Source organism: Adiantum capillus-veneris, chromosome 27 (genome assembly GCF_014529385.1).
Source record: "Adiantum capillus-veneris isolate H3 chromosome 27, ASM1452938v2, whole genome shotgun sequence".
NCBI classification, from domain to species: domain Eukaryota; kingdom Viridiplantae; phylum Streptophyta; class Polypodiopsida; order Polypodiales; family Pteridaceae; genus Adiantum; species Adiantum capillus-veneris.
Window position 1 is genome coordinate 57,715,228 of NC_140957.1, and position 21,470 is coordinate 57,736,697.

Genomic DNA, 21,470 nt, shown 5'->3' on the forward strand with positions numbered 1-21,470 from the left:
TCAAGAGTCTTCGGCTCGCCTGGCTGCAGCGAGAGAGGAGGAGTAGCGTCTCCGACGGGGCGTAGCTTCCTTGCAGAGGATGTAGGAGCAGCATCCTGACAGTCCTTGGTTGGAGGAGCGGTTACAGCAGGCTCGCCAGGAGCTCGTCAGCACAGAGGAGAGGCGCCATGAGTTTGCTTTCTATCAACATGCATCTCAGTGGACCCAGGTGGGTGACAGAGTGACATGCGCTTTCTTTGAGGCAATGGGACCCCAGCATACGCATGCCAAGGTCAGCCAATTGAGGAGGCCCGACAGGTCGGTTGCTTTAGAGCCAGAGGACATGTGTGTAGTTGCTACTGACTTCTACCGTAATCTACAGTCTGCAGAGCCTCAAGCAGAGCGTCAAGATGCATGCAGAGAGCATGTGTGGGCACATATGCCTTGTCTTGTGATCGAGGAGATGTGCCAGAGGCTTGAGCTACCTCTTTAGCTAGAGGAGCTACACACGGCTCTTAGAGCACTCCCCTGGGGTAGCTGTCCAGGTGAGGATGGCTTGACTCCGAGCTTTCTCTTGGAGTACTGGGACTTGCTTGGCACAGATCTCTGCAGTGCTTTTCAGTTCATCCTACACAAAGGAGAGATGCCTGACAGCATGAGTGGGGGCCTGATCTACCTCATTGCCAAGGAGGGTGGCTCCTTGGATGAGATTCGACAGTGGCGCCCCATCACCATCCTCAACTCACCCTACAAAATTCTTGCCAAGGCTCTGAGTTTGAGGATTTAACCACTTCTAGAGAGCATTATACATGGGACACAGACAGGTTTTGTCAAGGAGCGTAGTATCCTTGACAACATCTTTACTTTTTGGGAGGCTTTTGCCCTCACGCGGCTTCGTGGTGAGGATCTGGTGATTCTTCTTCTCGATTTTGAGAAGGCCTACGACAGAGTTGACTGGGACTTTTTGGAGGGCACTCTACGCAGGATGGGCTTCTTAGATGCTTGGATCAAAGGGGTTCAACTTTGTACAGACGGGCACACAGTCAGGTATTTTTGTCAGGAGGTAGAGGTGATCGTTTCATGCTCACACGTTCGGTCAGACAGGGCTGCCCTCTTGTCCCCTTCCTCTTTCTGTTCTCTGCTGAGGCGATGAGCAGGTTTTTGGTTTCACAACAGATTGGTTTATGTGGCTTAGCGCTCCCTATTCGGGGAGATGAGCTATTGAACGTTGAGTTTGCAAACGACTAAGCCTTCTACTTGGATGGCCAGGAGGCCAACCTTCAAAGGTGTGAGCAGGCTTTGGAGACTTTTTATTGTACATCAGGTGCACTGATCAACTGGAGAAAGACAGTGGCTTTCTCGGTTGGTAGTGCTCCTATGCTTGATTGGATGCCAGGTGAGGGTTTTAGGTGGATTCCCCAAGGGACTGTAGTTCGGTACTTGGGCTGTCAGGTTGGTTTGGACTTGTCTCTTGAGCAGCAAATCGCTCCCCTCCTCCTGTCTAATAGGAGGAAGTTGTTACATTGGAGCTTTGCACGACTTTCTCTGGCAGACAGAGTTGTAGTGGCGAACCAGGTGTTGTTGGCTACTACGTGGTACATCACTTCTTGTTGGATCTTTTCGAGTGATTAGGAACCTCCTTTGGTCAGGACATGACACTCAGATAGCCCGAGCCAAAGTGGCATGGCAGGTCATCATTCTTCCTCGTTCTCAGGGAGGATTAGGGATCATAGACCCATCACAGCAGAGCAGAGCCGAGCCCTTCTTGGGAATTTTATCGTCAGAGGACTTCTTCCAAGAGAGGAGCCCCGGAAGGAGTTCTTGCTTCAGCGGCTTAGTACTAGGGTGTCTCCGGCTGGAGGCCCCTGGCGACCCTTGACTAGATGGATTTTCGCAGAGATGTGCAGAGTTGGCTTGAGCAGCAGACTGGAGGACCGCTTCGTTGTGAGTCTGCTCCGATCTTGGGAGCAATTGCGGAGAGGCCTGGAGCAGTGTCAGCCTACTTGCACGGAGGAGCGCATGAGACAGCCCCTTGTTTGGAACCCCATGGTTAGCACTCAGAGAGGCCACTTGGTTGGTAGTCGGCCTAATGTTTCTTGGGGTCCCATGGCAAAGGGTCCACCATGCACTTTAGGTGACTGGCTACAGTTTTCAGGCTTGTCAGAGGAGGGCATTCAGCTACAGGGCATGAGAGGGGTGCAATGCATGTGTCAAGACATCTCAAAGGCAGTACCAGCTGAGTGGCTCACACCTCTCGAGTTAGCAGCGCTCAGATAGATGGGGGCCTTCACGTGACTGGAGGTTTTCATCTCAGTTCGGGCTTGCTCAGAGACTAGACCCTCCCTGTTTTTCGAGCTACAGGGTGAGGGACGCTTACACCGAGTTGCAGTAGAGGCCCCACAGGTGGCAGAGTGCTGTTTTCAGAGGATCCGTGTGGTGGGCATCTGTGGGAGGACTTGTATCATAGATCCCGACCCAGCGGGAGAGCTGTCCACTAGCACGAGTACAATGGGATCCTGGAGAGTGGCTTTGGAGGGACCCTTTCTCCTCAGTAAACCATCCAGGTGTCCCTTTCTTTCAGTACACTGTTCGACTGGGACGTCACATACTGGCAGCACTGAGAGAGGCTTGTCCTGCTGCAACACATCATTGGCAGGAGGAGGGTCTCATCTGAGTTCTTGGCAGCTTTTTGGGAGAGGTTGTGGGACTCCAGACAGTCGAGGCGAGTCACTTTGTTCCAGTGGCTAGTTGTACACCGAGCTACAGCAGTTGGGAGCTGGCTTGTACATAGTGCTCTCTCGGCCGCATGTGCAGCTTGTGACCATCTTGTGGAGAGTCAGCGCCACCGTCTTTGGGACTGTCCTTTGGCACACCAGGTGTGGCTTCTTGTTCTTCGGCTGGTGCCAACTCTTTCTACAGCTCGGCAGTACACTTGGGGGGCAGCTGCTTGGTCCACTTCCACTGGCTCGACACTTCAGTTTGAGCTAATCCTCCACTAGGAGGATGATAGTGATGCAAGGGGGTCGTCCTATACTCCAGCCTACTACAGAGCTTACTCCACAAGAGTGGTGCAGTGAGAGAGAGGAGTGTTGGGAGCTAATCAGCGGCCTGACACTCTGGTTCATTTGGCGGGCCCGTTGCTTCCGCATCTTCGAGGCTCGCCCTGTACCACCAGTAGAGACTGAAACCGGCCTTTACTTTCAAAAAAGGGCGGTAGACTTTACTTCAAACCTTGATTTAGCTTTCACCCATTATTAGTCGTCTACTTTACCTGTACTTTCACGACACAACAAAGGGGAGAGGGATACAGGCTGCTAGATTGCACCTGTATGAGTAGACCGACACCAGATTGGCCCCTAACTTAGGCGCCCCTTTCGGTATTTCTTTATTGTTAACAAGAGGGAATAAACGTTGTGGTTCCCTACAAGCTGCCCCGCACAAGCTCGGCTGAATTTCAACTGTTCCAGCCCGATTTTGGCAGCATAACTGTACTAGGATCCTTCACAGTCTGTATTCCCACGCATTGAATGACTTTCCCGACGCATACGGGCACTTTGCAAAACCTGACGAGAATCTGCAGCACGCTGAATTCTCTGTTTTCAGCCCCGAAAATGCGCCAGATCACCTGTACAGCGGTCCCCTCGCGTCCCCGAACCTCTTGGGGGTATTAGGGACCGTTTAGGGGCAAAACCCTAAACCTGCAAAAATACACAGCAGGCTGTAATTCACTGTTTCGGGCTCCGTTTCGCGTGCCGGTCGCATCCGTAGCAAGTTCTCGAGCTCCCGCACCTGTACTTGCCCTTTGAATCGGACGAGATTTTTGGTGTGAAACCTCTCCGAATTCACCTGTACCTACGGGGGGATTAGCCGTTAGCTAATCCAGTACCTGTGCAAGAGGCTCTTGCCTCAGCAATCGCGCATGAACCCACACAACTGTACATTGGTCAATTGAAAAGCCCACTAGAGGGGCATAACATACTGCCATAGGGGAGAGAGAGGGCAGTGCGTAGCGTGCAGGGCATCACTCCTGGCACCGCACTGTACATAGGAGGGAAAGCAAGCACTCCATAGCTCTTAACCTGTGACAGGAAACTTGAAAATGTGCTCATAGCTGAAAATCACGTTTTTGCCTTCTCTATAAGTAGTAAACTGGCCTCAAAGTGCCAAGTGTCACTCATTTGTGCATTTTCCCGCTTTAGACCCTCGGGTCTAAAAATATCTCACCTGCAGCCTCTGTTGACTTGGCCACAGAGTAACAAAATGATCCCCATGTCAAACGCACGTAATGACGCGTAGACATTTTCAGGTCCAAAAATGGCAGTTCCCTAAATTTTAGGAGATGCCGCCATTGTATCTTTCTAGGTCATCTGACCCCCTTTGTACACTGCAGCCACACCCAAAACTGAAATGTAGCCTCTGTAGCAAAGGATTCCACTTTGGCTAGTCAATGACCCCACTTTGGCTAACCATAGTCTTTGTCCAACCTTAGTGCTCTCTTGCCCTCAGGTCTGGACTCCCTCTGGACAGTTCCACACTAGCTATGCAATGCAGGGCAGTTAGATTTCCCGAGGGGTGTTTCCAAAAAGTGAAAGTAAATAAATAATAAGAAAGAAATCAACAAAAAGGATAGATAGTAGTCACACGCTGGTGACAGAGACTGTTCGGGATCTTTGGCTAGAGCTGATCCATACTCTCAAAGGACAGTTTGAGAGACTCCAGGGCAGCTCCGACCGCGTGCAGGAGGGCAGAGAGGCTTTCCTTCGGCTCTGGCGTCGTGGGCCTTTTTTCACCATGGTCCAAGGTGTGCTCATATGGCACTACCGTCCACTTGTGTGGCTTTTCCCTCCTCCCATCTCTTGATTTAGCCTCATTGTACATTTGCTGTTTTTTCATTGGGAGAGTCTCCCCATCATGATTGTTGTAGTCCTCTCTTGTAGAGGTGGTTATGGGCAGTTTCATTAACTAATAGAAGGATCTTTTTCTCGAGGGGTAAAAAAAAGCGTCCAATGATAAGGCCGACGACAAGCCAGAGAATTCCAAAGCGACAAAGGAGGGAGCCAAGAAAGGAAAGACCAAGGTAGGTATGGCTCCAGACTTTGTGGGGATCGGCCAAAACAGATGGACGAAAGTACAGAGCTTTGTAGAGCGTGGGGCAAAGTATGAGATTAGGGAGTCCTTATCTTCTTCAATGGAGGAGTGAAGGCCAACTTCATTTCAACTGAATTGGCGGCTCTACTTGGAATCACGCTCGAGGAAATGGGCCACCGATAGATGCAGTTCTACCTGTCTTAGGCAAACTCTGCCTCTGTGGAGAATAAGGCAATTGTCGGTTGTTTCTTGCTGCTCCATGGAAGTGTTCCCGAGTCAAAATAAAAGGTGTAACCTGTAGTCGACCGTCATCTATTTGGATCTCGTCCTTAATTCGAATCATTCCATCCTCGTAGAATGATCTTGGAGTCTGTATCTTTATCCGCATAGTGAATGCGTAATGACTCGGTCGTCTAATACCGTAGAGTTTGAAGGGCGTGCTTCAAATGTGACTTGGCAGGTCTCTTCATGAAAGAGCTGAGAAGTCCCACCGGAAAATTGACATCAAATCGGGTGTTGAGAACCCAAATAAGAGAACCGATGAGTTTTCGATACTGTGTAGCATCTGCTACATGTGAGGGGTCATAGAGTGACAACTTGTCACGTTTGTTACTTAACTACATTACAATACTTACTCATTGATGCAGATACGCGAAGTGCCATGCCAAGGAGGACCCCTGCGCTTGGATGGTAACACCCCTTCTCCAAAAGACGTGCCTCTCGTCAAAAGCCACACTCCTTCAACGACTGGTCACACCCCTTCACTCTACGGGTGCGACTCTTCACCCAATGGTTGCAGCTCTCCGCCGAAAGGATGTGTCTTTACGTCTAAAGTCATGTCTCTTCAACAGGAGACATGTCTTTTCATTTGTGCCTCTTTGTCTCCTATATAAGGAGCCTATTGTACTCGGTTTCAAGCAGTCAATTAATCAAACACAAAGTCTTCTAAGTCTTTCTTTGAGTTCAGTTCAGTTTCTTAAGTCTTAATCATGAGTTTAAGTACTTAATAAAGGATCAGTACCTAGAATCCTGACAGTGGTATCAGAGCAAATTTTTTCCCGGGACCTGAAGGTTGTGAGCCTCTCACCCTCGCCGCTACCCTCTCCCCCCCCTTCCGAGAGTTGCATGGAAGTAGAAGAAAGGTGGTACACATGTGCATACGAGCATGAGGTAACTTGAAATTTTTTCTGTTCCAATTCTATAAGTAAAGACAGAACATAGATGTGTGTGCGCGGTGTACCCGGAGAACTTCGTGCACCGGGAAAGGGCATTGACCCGGCTTCAGTTCCCGTTCCTGTTCCTGAGCCTCCGCAAGAGCCAGAATCCACTCCAAAAAGAGTTACTACTCTCGAAGTATCAGTTCGTGAACTTATTCCAAGTTATCATTTATTTTCTATAAGCAGTCAGCATGACTGGATCACAAGATGGCGACGACAATATATTACCCGAGGATCCGATAGCGGTTCTCAAAAAGCAGATGGAAGCAATTTCAACAAGCCTCGCATCGATTCATACTCGCTTGGATCAGATGCAGACGCAAACCTCTTTTCGGAGTCACTCAACAGCTTCTCAGACAATACATGCATCTTCTTCCGACGCTTCAGTGGTCGACCAGGAAAAACCACTTAAACAAAAGCCTTTGGAACTCAAATTTTCTCACCCAAAGCATGGTTTCTCAGAGACAAAGTGTCTTCGTCCGAGCAGCAAAAGTCTCAGCATGAATATTCTTGGAAAAGTTACAATTCTAAGCAGCAAACTTCTTATTGGAATCATCAGCAACAAAAGCAGCAATATGAAGCTTCCAACGGATCGTCAGCAATATCAAGATGGGCTTACTTAGTGGCACATATATCCGACCCTAGTCAAGTACTCGGTCGTGAACGCCGCGACGTTGGATAAGTTCCCCCTCGCGAGCCATGCCCTACATTTAAGTCTTTCTTATCTGATGGTGGTAAAGTTGAAGATTTATTGATCCTTTCTTTGTGCAAGAGGATTCTGCAGAGGTCTAAGAGGAAACAACTCCCTCAACCTCCCCCTTCCCAACTGGAAGCCTTAATACCCGTTGAAACAACTGAAGATTCAGAAGATTCAGGTTCTTGTGTGGCAACGGACAAGCACATAAACCCTTTTATGGCCATGATCCAAGCAAAAAAAGTCGCCTCATCACCGCCCTTGCAGAATACAGTCTTTGATTTTGAACAGATACCAAATGCAGTGGTGAATGTTAATTCTTCAAACTTGCAGACTCCAGTCCTTGCCTTAAGAGGTGCAAAGGATAAGACATGCAGACTCTTGCAGCACGACTTCAATCGCTGCAATTGAATCGTTGGACACAATTTGGTCCACAGATAAACCTTTACAGATGGATATACCTTCAAACACTACTTTGTCTCAGTCTACGACATCCCTTCAAAAGGATTTTACTGTTTTAGATAAACCAATGGAATCCCTTACAGTTTTTCAACCAATGGTCATTACTCAACAGAAAACTCAAGTCAGTTTACCAATAATTTCACTCGAAGCAGATACAGACTCAATCTTTTATTGGACAAAGCTCGAAGTTACAAATAACTGTGACAAAGGCACTTATCAAGTTGCAGATATGATCAGTTTTCAGTTTGGCAAAATAGTCATGGTCAATAACAGTGCCATGACATGGGACTTAACAGAAAGAGCTTTGGATGCAGAAGCACAACAACAATACATTTCCTTCTTCCCGGAGTTTCTACAACTACCCCTGGTTTTATTTAAAGAGGGAGGGAATGTCACGTTTGTGACTTAACTACATTACAATACTTACTCCTTGATGCAGATACGCGAAGTGCCATGCCAAGGAGGACCCCTGCGCTTGGATGGCCACACCCCTTCCCCCAAAAGACGTGCCTCTCGTCAAAAGCCACACTCCTTTGACGACTGGTCACACCCCTTCGCTCTACGGGTGCGACTCTTCGCCCAATGGTTGCAGCTCTTCGCCGAAAGGATGTGTCTTTACGTCTAAAGTCATGTCTCTTCACCAGGAGACGTGTCTTTCCATTTGTGCCTCTTCGTCTCCTATATAAGGAGTCTATTGTACTCGGTTTCAAGCAGTCAATCAATCAAACACAGAGTCTTTTGAGTCTTTCTTTGAGTTCATTTCAGTTTCTTAAGTCTTAATCATGAGTTTAAGTACTTAATAAAGGATTAGTACCTAGAATCCTTACACAACTTCTGATTGGGATCCATAGGGGTTGAGATAGTTTTGAACTCTTGGATACAGCGGTCTTGAGAGAGAAAGATGCCCCCCTTTGTTTGCCATATCTCCAATTCAAGAAAGTAGCGAAGCAAGCTAAGGTTTGTCATCTCAAACTCCTTAGCCAACTTCCAAGGTCTCCAAAGTACTGCGTATGTTCTCAACATGGCTACCTGTAATCACAAGATCGTCCACATAGAGGATATGTTTTTTTGAACCTAGAACATCAATCTAGTGCTGTTTTTTACTATTATACAACATAGCCCCATAGTATATCCAAGAAAGAACATCTCGTTGATCTATGCCTTGATGCCGTCTAAATATCCAATCTGGTTTCTATCAGCTGCAAACTTTTTCCTCTGTTATTTTCTAGAATAGATAAAGCTAAAAGCACTTCGTAAGACTATACACTCGGGTCTGCAAGTTTTTATGGACCATTGCGGATGTCCACGTTTGGGAATATCATCGTATTTAGGCAATACTATGCTTGATGGAGCTACTGTCTTGTGGATGACTGCCATTGCGTCTATATAGTATAAGCTGCACTTTCCTTTCAAGGCCTATCCTGGATTGATTGAGGTATATGCGTCTTTGGGATGTCATCTTCGTATTTTTAGTGCCTGAAAATTTCTCTTGCATATTTGCAAATACCCAAGTTCTACACCCGATATTCGGCACTGATGTTGTCGGGAATGGATAGTATTTAGTCAACACAACTAGACACAATGGAGCGTACCGCGAGTCTATAACTGCACATTTTTTCCAAGCTGAATGTGGGCATACTTTTTGGGTTCTTTATTTAGGCTTTAATGTTGTTCGGGTCTGTGTGTAATGCAGAATTAGATGGTTTGCTTGATTCAATGGCACGTCATGTTAGACAGTTGATATGCATAGCTTTATTGGGTTACATGAATCTGTGGCTCTCTTGTTTCTTTAGCATACATTTATCCTGGTTTTAGCATTGAAGTCTGTTGTGATCATACAGGTACCACCAAGCCAGGGGTCGGAAATGCTTAGTATTTTTAAGAATTACAGTCTCAAGACATCTATTCTGGACGACTTCCAATTTTATGAAACACGTCAAAAGTTCATGCAGGATAATAGGGCAAGGAAACAAACAAATCTGAAGCATCAGCCGGTGCGCTCTCTCTCGCTCTCTCTCTCTCTCTCTCTCTCTCTCTCTCGTCTGTGTGTGAGTGTGTGAGTGTGTGGGTATGTATGTGTGAGTAAGAAGAGGAAACGTGAATAACCTTTCTATCCGGTGGTCGAAGGTCCCTCTGAAGTAATAGATCTTGAGTTCAAGATTCCTTGGATAGATTTTTGAGGTCTCTTGGGTTTGCTCCACGACGTTAAAAGCTCTCTCTCTCTCTCTCTCTCTCTCTCTCTCTCTCTCTCTCTCTCTCACACACACACACACACACACACACACACACACACGCACGCACACGCACGCGCGCGCCCACGCGCGTGCACACACACACACACAGGTCTTGAGTTCAACTCTACTCGTCGGAGAGATCTTTAAGGTCTCTTGGGATAGTTTCCTACGATGTTAAATTCACTTCTTTATCTTCTCTTTCTTCTCTCTCTCTCTCTCTCTCTCTCTCTCTCTCTCTCTCTCTGTCAAGTTTGGACGGGACTTTCCCTTTGCAGGTGATTCATCGTGTCAGCAGAGAGCAGGATCAGAGGCCGCCTCAGAGCATTGCATCGTCAAGCACATCACAAGATGCAGCCTTGAATCGATCTGCCGAAACTCTGGACCAAAGCAAAACCTTGTTAAAATCGGCAGATATTCAGGACAGCAGTGTAGCTCAGGAAGCAGCGCAGACCGAAAGCTCAGTAGGACAGCCACAAAGTCAAGAATCATCACAAGAAGATAGCTCGTTAAGCAGGTCTAAAAGCCTCGAGAAAAACCCCGAGAAATAGCTTGGGATTTTTTGGTGAGTAATCTTTGCCAGCTTATTGATTGGTAGATTCTACGGCATGGATGTTTGTACGAGCATATGCTCTTGTAAGTGTTTGGAGGAGCATATAGATGTATAACACGCGCACGCACATGCACACGCACATGTATATGCGCGCGCGCTCACTGATGAGTTTATTGTTGTGCCGGAGAGAGTCATGTTTGTTACAGCTGTTTTGAATTTCCATTTTTCATCTTGACATTTCAGGTAACCTTAGTGTTGATGTTTGCATAGAGGATTTCTTTTAAGGGCTTGATTCCTAAACTCGATGTGCACATAGAGGTGAAATTTATGGTGGGACTAATGCTCAGCAATCAGGAGCAAAAGATCAAGGGCTTGGCTATTAACTGTGAGACCTCCTCTTACAGACGTAATGTGGCTGCGAGGAAAGGAGATCCGATTTTTTTTTTTTTCCCAGGAGCTGAAGTTTTGTAAAACATCCTTGCTGACAAGCTTGGATAGGTGCATGTAATTGTGCTGCCTTTAAGAGCATAGAAGTCAAAACTTCTAGGAGTCTTTACTTAAACATTATTCTATCGTAGATTTAAGTCATTATCAGAGGTTAGGCATGCTCATGTTGTTCCTTAATTTCGATTAGTACATGAGGCACATTTTTTCATTGCCTGGGTGCCTTGTAAGAGAGTATTGAAGGGTATGGTATTCAATGTGACTTTACTGAGTGCATTTTGGACTCGCAACTATGTCTGAAGTTCTGTTCTTATGTTGTGATGAGAGCTAAAATTTTGACCAAAAACATAAAAGATGGGCTCTATTTGGGTGAGTCTTGCAGTTCTTTTCGTGGGGTCATGGTTCTGTCGTATTACGATGGACTTTTGATTCAAAATGTGGCCTTGAAGGGATATTAATTTGTCTTTGTTATTTCAAGTTGGTCTGGTGCTATTTCTTAGTGAAATGAGGGTTTAGAAGCATTAATTTTGTCATGAACAGTCTTGGTTGCCTTAATGAAGAAAACGCCTTAAATTATAATAAGAATTCAGGTCGTCATGATCATCTGTGTGTCTCCATCCATCAAAAGTTGTCCTATTGAGCTCTCAAATCAAGGTGTTTGCTGAAATGGGGTAGCATTACTGAAAAACTGTTTCAAGAAGAAATGGGGAATCATGCGCAAGCAAGTCTACACATGGATGATTGTTGAGTTTGCAAATAGCGATCTGTGCTGTTGCTGTGTAAATTGTTGATAGTGTCAGGTGGATATCTTTATGAAGCCATTTTATAAATTTGCATTTACTCGAACAATCATAAGAAAGCATGCCGCTAAATATGAGTGACTGGCGTAGCCCATACAGAATGCGTGTGCTAAGAACAGTTTGAATTAGATATTAAATTTACATGATGCACATCATGTGAAGAGTGGTATACAGTTGATGCGTTTATGATTTCTGATTAATTCTTCGATGTTTAGATCAAAGTTTTTTCAGGTAGGTAGGATGTACTTAACCATAATGCATAATAAAAAATATTATCTATTTCTTTTGGTTAGCATCGTTCAAGGATACAACACGGTGGTCATGTTGTATGAAGTGGTGGATAATTTATGAACACCGTAGCCAAATTGTTGAATGAAGATGTTTTTTTGCAGAGGTCCATTGGGAAATCTTGGGCACAATTGCACAATTCAACTCTTGATATGGTAGATTAGAGCAATTCCTGGAGGTTTGAAAAAATTTGCTCTAATTAAGGACATGCTAAACGTCTTGCATATTGAGAAGTCTCTAGTATGTGGTCTTAAAACATTCTTATTCTAACTCGTTTTACAGGGGCAATCACAACCAAGAAAACGTTCATGTTGAAGTATCCGAGATACCCACTATAGTGTGATTATGTTAAGTTCAACAAGGATACCTAAATAAATCTTTTAACATGCGTCCCTTCAGGCCCATGTAGGCCAGCTTGACATGCATCCACCTAGAAGCATCACATAAGTAGTTCACATGAATAAAATTGCTGTAATCCATGGTTGACTTTATTTGTTTGTTGAAATACTCAAAAGTCTGGCAAGAGTCTCCTAAGTACATGACTATGGCCACAAAGAGTCTGAAAGGCACCCCTCAAACTCTCTTTTTCATTTTCAAAAAAATATTTGACAGCTTTTTGATGTGCTATGACAATCACTTATGCGGCCTCCCTAGGACCACATGCTGGCGCAATGTGGGGGTTCTTTGGTCCAATTCAATTATAGCACAATCATGACTGGCCACATGTTAGCCAATTTATGGTTCCATCTTGGAGCATGAACTTGGTGCTTGGGTTGAGAGTCAAGGCTTGCAAGCATGTTGGATTTACATGTGGATATACCACATTAGACCATATCCTCACACCCGGGTAGTTATTTAGGAAGGCTAAACTTTACATGAGAAGGCTTGTTGTTGCTTTGTGGAGTTTTACAAAGCATTTGATACAATACCTTGAGCACATATCATGTAGAGATTACAAGACATTCGAGTATTGGAGAGTATACAGTGGCACAAGTACGCATTTGAATAAATAGGATAAACAATACGAAACATGGCTGCTTGCTCTTACCCACACTTCTTGAATTTTGAGACATGACAAACGATACCATAGACGTACAATGCTTTTTGGATTAAGATAAGGTGCCAAATTATATTGAATAGGGAGGTGAACGTGGAGCTAGCTTGGTAGGAGTGTTGATATGGATATTGTTGTATGACACTGACGTTATCCTCCTCTTAGATTCACCTAAAGGCTTGCAACACCATTTGGACACACTAATTTCCTTTTGTGGAGACGAAATCCTTGAAGTGAACCTTGGGAAAGCCAAAGTCACTGTATCCAACACTTTGAGAATGTGGGTGTAACCATGGTCAAGGTCCACATGATAGCAAACCTAGTGCTTTCTTGTATCCACATCATGTAACATTTAATGGCCTAGTAACTTGTGTGTAGCGGAAAATAGCATAAACATAGTGAGCATTTCATTAGAATAGATTCCTAATGAGCATAGCAAGAGTGCTTGGATGGAGAGAGCAACAAAAAGCATAACACCTAGTTAGATAGGCATGAGCAATACTTTAAAAGAGAGAGAAATTAAGTTATTGACAACAATTGAGGACCGGATTTATCTGGAGCCAGTCCCCCTCCAAAAGGCTTTGTATTATAGGTTTCCCCCATCAAGGGAGACATTTTACAATACAATTCTTTGTGTTCCTTCAATCACTAGCTAGTGCAATGAAGATAGAAGCTTCAAGCACTAAGCAAACACTTTAAAACACAACATCAATTCCCTCACGGTCTGAGACCCAAGACCTCACACACCTTCGAAGATGGTGAGAGCTAGCGGGGTATGAGAGTAGATTGAGAGGAAGGAGTAGCCTTACGACGAGAACGAAGTATATCTCCTCTCATAATCACTCATCATAGTTTAGTAATTAGCATGGTAGAGAAGATGAGCATGCATTGAGGCTTGGCTCTTGGTTGGATTTGCATCACAAAGCCAAGAGTTGTTGGTGTAGGCCTCCCTTCTCCAACCTTGGAGTAGATGATGAGCTTTCCATTAAAGCTTGAGAAGGAGAGAGAATCTTCTTGCTTCACACATGAGATTGTGTGTGTGTGTGTGTGTGTGTGTGTGTGTGTGTGTGTGTGTGATAATGCCTTCCAAAATCAGCCCCCTCTCTCTCTCTTGGTCGACCCCTCTTGCAATTTACTCATGCTGGCACCCCATTGGACCTTGCAAAGCTTAGCTTAGCCAATGAAAATTGAGAAGCATAAGTGATAGCCTTGTGACAAGTGCCCCCTTTCCCCTTTTGTGAGAGCTTTAGGTAATTAATTAATGCAAGTAAACTCTCATTGGACCTCTTAGTCTTCTGGCCAATAGGAATCCGGCAAGCCATTGGGCTGCTGAATGCTCATTGGACCCCTTGGGAGACTGGCCAATAGTCTTCTAGAGAGCTTAATTCTTATTGGTTCTTTTATTCAGTGTTTTTAAATGAATAAACTAAAAGTACTCTAGCCTAAATCTCATTGGTCCACCTCTATGGCCATCCAATAGGATTTGAATGTATCTTGGGGGCAACTGGGCTAGGAAGCTGACATGTGTCCACTATGCCCTTTGTGTAAAGGGGCCTGCATGAGTCTGTGTGTGTGTGTGTGTGTGTGTGTGTGTGTGTGTGTGTGTGTTTCTCTCTCATCCCCTACTAAAAGGGCTCGCCCCCTCCTCTTTAGGAGCTTGCAAAGACTTTTTGTACACTATCAAGCATCCAATTTTCCTAAGCATTGACCATTGGACTTAACCTTTGAATTTTGGAACCTTAGCATTTTGTAAGTCTTAATGGGTTGAACCTTAGGTCTTTGAAGCCATTGCTTGCACATTGCTCTTCTGCAGATGGTCCCCCTTTGGATCCCTATTTTCCCTCCTTTGGATCCCTACTGTGACCAGTGTGCTGGCCTTACCAATAATCTAGCTTTTTCTCCATTGGTACTTCCAATCAGTTTAACATGAAAAAATCATTTAGGAGAATTAGATATTAGTTATCATGACATTAACTCTCTTTTGAAATCATAGTCGTCCTCAACTATGGGGTAGAGAAGATAAAGCCTATTCATTAGTCCTTTTTCTAACGGGTAGAGGATCTCTATCTTACCCTACAACATCGTTCCAAAATGGATGACTAATCCATTTGGCGCTTGAGAGCCTAAGGCTGCTACAAGCATGTCTGCGCGTTAGTCCTATCAATCTTCCATAATAGAGTGACAAGCTCTACTTGGTGTTTGGAAGACGTCTCCGCAAACTTGATTCGAAGCATGCATACTACTTAACATTTGTGCACAAATAGCAAAAAGAGAGTCTTATAAGACAAAAAAAACTTTGTTCACTTTAAACATTTGTACATTTGCTTACTCTAGGAAGCATTGACAAGGTTTAGGTTATCCTTTAATTGCATGCTTTGCATCCATCTAGCATCTTCAAAAGGATAATTCTTAAACTTAATAAGATACCATCGGAGAGTCTTACCGCCTCTTAATACCTTGTCTTCATGTCGAAGAATGGACTCTGGCTGCTCACCTCTTCTTGGTCCTCGATCTCCGGTGGGTCTTCAATAGTTGGTTCTTGAGGTGGCTCTCCTTTGTAAGGCTTTAGTAGGCGCACATGGAAAGCATTTTGTATGAGCCAATGACTGGGCCATCTCATTGATTGGTCTAAGAATGTGGAAGGGACCATAGTACCTTTTTGCTAACTTAGCATAGTACTTTTGGTGTCCCGTAGGATTCTAGCCCGTCGTGTGCCTTAATCGAGCCTTGGGAAATTTAAGCAAGACCCAATCATTTTCTTTAAAGGCTTGGCTCTTCTGTGCTTATCAGCAGCCTTTTGCCTTTGCTGTGAGATAGAGATAGCATCCTTAACCTTTTGCAAAAATTCTTATAGGTCTCGGCTATACTCATCTGCAACGAAATCTTCCCATGTACTTTAAGTAGAGGGGACTTTTGGATCTTCTCTCAATTACCTCAAAAGGTGCTTTTCCCGTGAAAGTATGCACACTGTTATTGTAGGAATACTCCACTAAGGGTAAATACTTCTCCCATTGGGACCTTTGATCTACTTCCATTACGTAGGCTTTTACTAGATCAAGAATTGTCAGGTTAGCTTTTTCACTTTGGCCATCCGTTTGCAGGTGATAGGCTGAAGAGAAGTTTAGCTTTGTCCTAAATTCTCAAAGAGACCCTTCCAGAAATTACTGGTCATTCTAGGATCTCTATCCGACACTATGGACATTGGAAAGCCATGGTACTTGAAGATTTGTGATATGAAGAGGGTTGCCATTTCATGGGCTTTGATAGTCTCTTTGACAGGTATAAAATGAGCTTGTTTGTTGAACCTATCTACTATCGTCCATATTCCTGTATTTTGATGGATAGACTTAGGCAATCCAAAGATAAAATCCATGGATATAGTCTCCCATTGTGAATTAGGGATTGGCAAAGGTTGAAGCAATCCATGTTGCTTTCCTCTATCAAACTTCGTCTTTTGGCATACCACACATTTAGAAACATACTCTTGTATGTTTGCTTTCATGGTAGGCCAATAGAAATATGTTTCAATCCCTTTTAGAGTAGACTGAATCCCTCTATGCCCTGCAGAAGGAGGAGCATGAGATTCATACATTACTTTCTCACGTAGTGAGTTAGTAACATAGTCTATAACCATAAAGAAGATAACCACCTTGTAAAGTAAATGGTTCCTCTTTCTTCCCTAGTACAAGGACTGGGATCACATCTTGAAAATTGGGATCAATGGTGTACTCATCTATCATAGAATATAGATCGTTGTGAATTGCTATGGAAACCACAGTAACTCTCGGCCGTCTTGAGAGTGCATCGGCTACTTGATTATGCTTGCCAGCAATGTGAGCAATATGAAAATGAAATTGTGAAAGAAAATTGGCCCACCTCATTTGTTTGTTGGACAGCTTGGTCTGCGTCATGAAGTACTTAAGGCTTTGGTGATCCCTTCGCAGAATGAAAGGAGTCCTCAATAAATAGTGCTTCCACGAGTCTAAGACATGTAGAACTGCGAGGAGTTCCTTTTCATATATGCCTAGAGCTTGCTCAAGAGGGTGGAGCCTTTGACTTTCATAGGCTATAGCGTGCCCTTCTTGGAGCAAAACAGCTCCAAGGCAATCACCACAAGCGTCACAATGGACCTCAAATGGCTTTGAGATATCCGGTAGTGTAAGCACAGGTTGAGAGATAAGCTTTTCTTTAAGCTTTTCAAAAGCACTGTTCTCCTTGGCAGACCATGTATACCTAACGCTTTTCTTTGTTAGGTCATGTAATGGTCCTGCTATTAGTGAGAACTTTTCTATGAAGCGTCTATAGTATGCACATATACCTATAAAGCTTCTTAGTCCATGAAGATTCCTTACGCCATGCTTTTATTACCTCTAGCTTTGATGGATCCATTTGGATGCCATCTTGAGAGATAATGTAACCTAAATATTAAATCTCTTGTAAGAAAAACTCACTTTTCTTTTGATTAACATAAAGTTTATTCTCTTGTAAGACTTGAAATATTACCTGGAGGTGTTTCTTGTGTTTGTCTAATGAATTAGAAGAGTAGATGATAATATCATCGAAGAACACTCTAGTAAAGGTTCGGTGAGGCCTGAATAGCTTCTCCATCAAGCTGTTGAATGTGACTAGTGCATTGGTGAAGCCAAAAGGCATGACAACGTATTTGTAAAGACCAAACATAGTGTGAAATGTGGTCTTTACAATGTCTTAATGAACTGTCCTAATTTGATGGTAGCCACTTTTTAGGTCAATTCTACTAAAGTAGGTCAACCCTTGTAGCTTATCAAATAGGTCATCTACCCGTGGAATGGGAAACCTATTTTTGATAGTGATCCTATTTAGTGCTCTATAGTCGACACACATACAAGATGTGCCGTCTTTCTTTTGCACTAATAGTATGGGTGAACAAAACGGAGATGAGCTAGGCCTAACCATGCCCTTCTCAACTAACTCATGCACTTGCCACATAATCTCCTCTTGTTGAGCTTGAGAAACTCTATAAGGAGGTTTATTAGGTGGTGAACTTCCTAGAGAAGTTCAATTGCATGGTCATCATTGGCTTGTTTAGGAGGTAGTTCATAAGGGATGTCATCAATAAAAGCATCTTGAAATCCCTTGAGAAAATTGGATAACTCTAATTCTTTGTGATTGTTTATATTTTCTTTTGCTAAAGCATTAGGTTCATTTTGAGAATCTTTAACAAAAATCATGTACACGGAAATAGAGCTCTTTATTGACTTGTTGAAAGCTTGCATATGTACAATGGGTATGGTGTTACCCAACTCCTTAACATCTATGTACATATCTTTTTCCTTGAACCTAAAGTAGATTTTCCTTTCAGGGAATTTCACATTGGCAGCCATGCGATCAAACCATGATGCCCTTAGGATTACATCCTCGTGCTTGGGAGGAGAGATAAAGAAGTCCTCTTTGTCTACATAGCTTTGGACATGGAGCCTCAATTTCCCGATTAAGGGAGTGACTGAAGCTTCTTGCCCCTTGAAAGCACCATCGGCGGGTAGGACATCTCCCATCTCATAGACTTGTATGCCTAGCTTGGTGGCCAACTCTGTGGATATGAAATTGTGAGTAGAACCAGGGTCAAAGAGAATAAAAGCATCATGTTCTCTTACCTTTCCCCAAGCATGGAATAGAGGAGATCCTTTGTGGTGAGATTCCTCTTCTTGGATTTCAACCAAGGTAGCTCTAGGAGGCTCATGGCGGGTGTTCTTTTGGAGGCTAGCATGGTACACATGCCCTTGCTCGCTGCATTTGAAACAACAGTTATCCTTGCGATAATGCTCAAGCTCTTGAGGAGAGAGTTGGTTTTTGCCTTTGTAAACTCCCTTCTCCTTAGCTTTATTGTTATTGGAATTGCCCTTAGGAGAATTTTGGACATTGTCCTTCCCCTTAGGGTCATTAGAACCCTTGTTTTCCGTGGGCTTAGGATTTCTCTTAGCCCCTGTTTGGAAATTGATTCGTGAAGCCACCATGGTATGGTGTATGACCACAAATATGGTGCGTGGCCTTTGGGAGTTGACTACTCACCATTTCTTCAGGTTAAGCCCGCACATAATTGTTGTTTTTGCTCTCCAAAATCCATCTTTTTGAAGACAGAGGCTTTGAGATGTAAGTCCCAAAACTTGTCTACATATTTGTGAATGGATTTGTAGGGAGAGAGCTTCAAGCTTCATCATTTGGTGAGTACTTTGTCTTTGGCATCGGTAGCCAAAAACTGATTCATGATGGAAGCTCTTAAAGCTTTCCATGTTCATGAGGCTTCACCGTTTGCCCGTAGTCAGACCACCATTGCCTGATGGACTTTTGAAAGTGCATAGCTACATGGCGTAGCTTAGAGGAATCCATGAAGCCCTTATCTCCAAACGCCGCATCGAATTGCTGGATGAAAGCTAAGACTTTGTCCGTAGCACCAAAGGTGGCATCATAGGTAAGGAAAGAGATGCTCTTTCCTCCCTCTTTGAACTTCTTGAGCTTGGATGATCTCTTCCATGCGGCATAGGATTTCCATAGGCCTCTTTTTTCTGATGGTTCAAAAGTTGCACCATCGCTTTATTCAAAAGATGAAGAATTTGAGGAAGATGGAGAAGAGGGTGACCTATTTCTTGCCTTTTTCTTGCCTTGTTCCTCCTTGTCTGCACCATCACTTTCTTCATAAGAGAAAGAGGATGAAGAAGATAGAGAAGAGGGTGACCTCTTTGTTAGGTAAAGGCGGTGTGCCTCACCGTGCTTTGTCCTTGTCCGTCGGCCAGTGTTCGATTGCCCACATTTATTTCCTTTTTCTTTATACATACAAAGAATAAGGAGCTCTCACTCACATTCTCACATGGTGCTCACACAGTGAGATTTGGGAGCTCCACCCACATCCTGTGTCGTTCTCTCTCTCTCTTTCTCTCTCCCCTTCGCACTCTCTTCGCACGCGCACCGCATCCGCGCACTCACAATTGGTATCAGAGCCATGGTGACCGCGGAGAGCACGACGGCTTTGAGAGCTTCGAGGCGATAGCTCGTTCGCTCTTGGTGGTGGAGGGATTAAGAAAGCTCGCAAGCTATGTGAGAATGCAATGGGAGCTTGTGAGCTCAGTTGAGAGTGATGTATGCTCTTGTGGAAGCTCAGAAAGGAGTGTGGAAGATTGTGTGTAAGTGAAGGTACTGTCCTAAAAACTGTGTGCGCAGTAGCACTGTTTTTAGATTCGTTTTTCTCCTTGTAGAATGCAGATCTGAGAATTCTGGCTTCAATATGCCCATTCGCTTCGACGTGGTCTACAACTTTGCAGAAGAAATATTTTGCAACTTCCTCACCGTTTTGCTGATATTCAGCTCAAACTGACTGTATGTAGAAATTCCAGATTTTCTGTTGTCGCATTGTGTGCGAGTTTGATGCACTTTTGGAAGCACGAGAGATGCTTGAAGTTGAGTGCATAAATTCTGAGCTGAAGATGTAATTGTAGCTTGTGTTAAGCTTATGGTTTGAGGGTTTTTGGTAGACTTGGGCAACGAAGTACGGAGGCGTTTACACACCACCAAAGCGGTCTCTTGAGAGACACAGTTTTTTGAAGCACACAGGTGGAGCTTCTTTCAGTGGTTTTCACAGGATACTTTGGCAGTGATTTTGTGCTTGGATTCATGGTCTTTGTGAATGGGTTTGCATATGGTTATGGTGCATAGTTGATGCCCATTATATATGCATTTTGGTGAGCACTTTCAAGTGCCGGTGAGCTCTCTTGAGAGCATTGTTTTCGCATCGATCAAGTTTCCGGATTGCAACTCTTTTGGCGCTTGCTTATGCGCGGTCACTCCGTTGATGTACATTGAGTGCAGATTGCCATTGTATGTGAAAATGTGGAGCCATTTTGACATTTCTACTCATTGGCATTGAGTAGTGTTATGGTTTATGGTAGAGATTGTACTTGAGTTTTTCCTTAGTTTTCAGGGGAAACTCTGCCGGATTTTTCCCAGATTCTCGCCATAGTTTGTGATCGAGTGTTTACTCTCACTTTGACAGGTTTTGTCAGTTTGGACACAGTTTTGTGTTTTTGTATCCACTCTCGCAAGAGTGAGGAGTTGTGTATCCTTCTTTGCTTCAGACAGTGGTTTGCTCTCGGGTAGGAGAGTCTTGTGATCTCGAGCATTGTTTGCCATAGTTTTGGTATGGAGACGCTTCAGGTTAGAGGCGGTTCTCGTTCACGATCGCGACTGACATGTTGGCAATGTGGCCATGATGGGCATATTAGGCATCGTTGCTTCAGGCGTATGAGGCAATGGAAGAGGCAGATGCACGGTGCTACTATGAGGACACATGCTAGAGTGTGTGCATGTGACGGGCATGTCACTTTTGAGTCTAGCTTGCCTTTAGACTACTTCGTGTCTTGGGATAGCACATTGTCTACGCGTTTTCTACTAGACGAGCATGCAATTTTTCACGTGATGCCAAGTCGTGATTTGTTTTGCTCTTTCTCTAGTGGGAGACTTGGGTGTGTGCAATTTGCTGATGGTTCAGCATATGACATAGAGGGTGCTGGAGATGTATGCATGTCTTTACCTAACGGTGCATTGCTTACGCTACGAGATGTACGTTATGTACCAGGACTCAGTCAGAGTCTCATTTCAGTGCGTCAATTGCAGAGTAGTGGACATCGTGT

At 44.3% G+C, this 21,470-nt stretch overlaps 1 protein-coding gene across 5 annotated transcripts in view; it reads left to right on the forward strand.

Moving 5' to 3' along the window:
- LOC147422034 (YTH domain-containing protein ECT4-like) overlaps positions 1 to 10,978 on the forward strand; it is a 53,501-nt gene extending 42,523 nt beyond the window's left edge. For 4 of the 5 annotated variants that reach the window (XM_086502476.1, XM_086502479.1, XM_086502478.1 and 1 more), the window contains exons 9-11: positions 9,282 to 9,434; positions 9,950 to 10,236; positions 10,468 to 10,978. In XM_086502476.1, coding sequence (XP_086358602.1) covers positions 9,282 to 9,434; positions 9,950 to 10,222 — 426 coding nt within the window. In that variant the 3' untranslated portion in view covers positions 10,223 to 10,236; positions 10,468 to 10,978. The remainder of the gene's footprint in view (positions 1 to 9,281; positions 9,435 to 9,949; positions 10,237 to 10,467) is intronic. The other variant, XM_086502480.1, reaches the window with a different exon arrangement.
- The last annotated feature ends 10,492 nt before the right edge of the window (positions 10,979 to 21,470 follow it).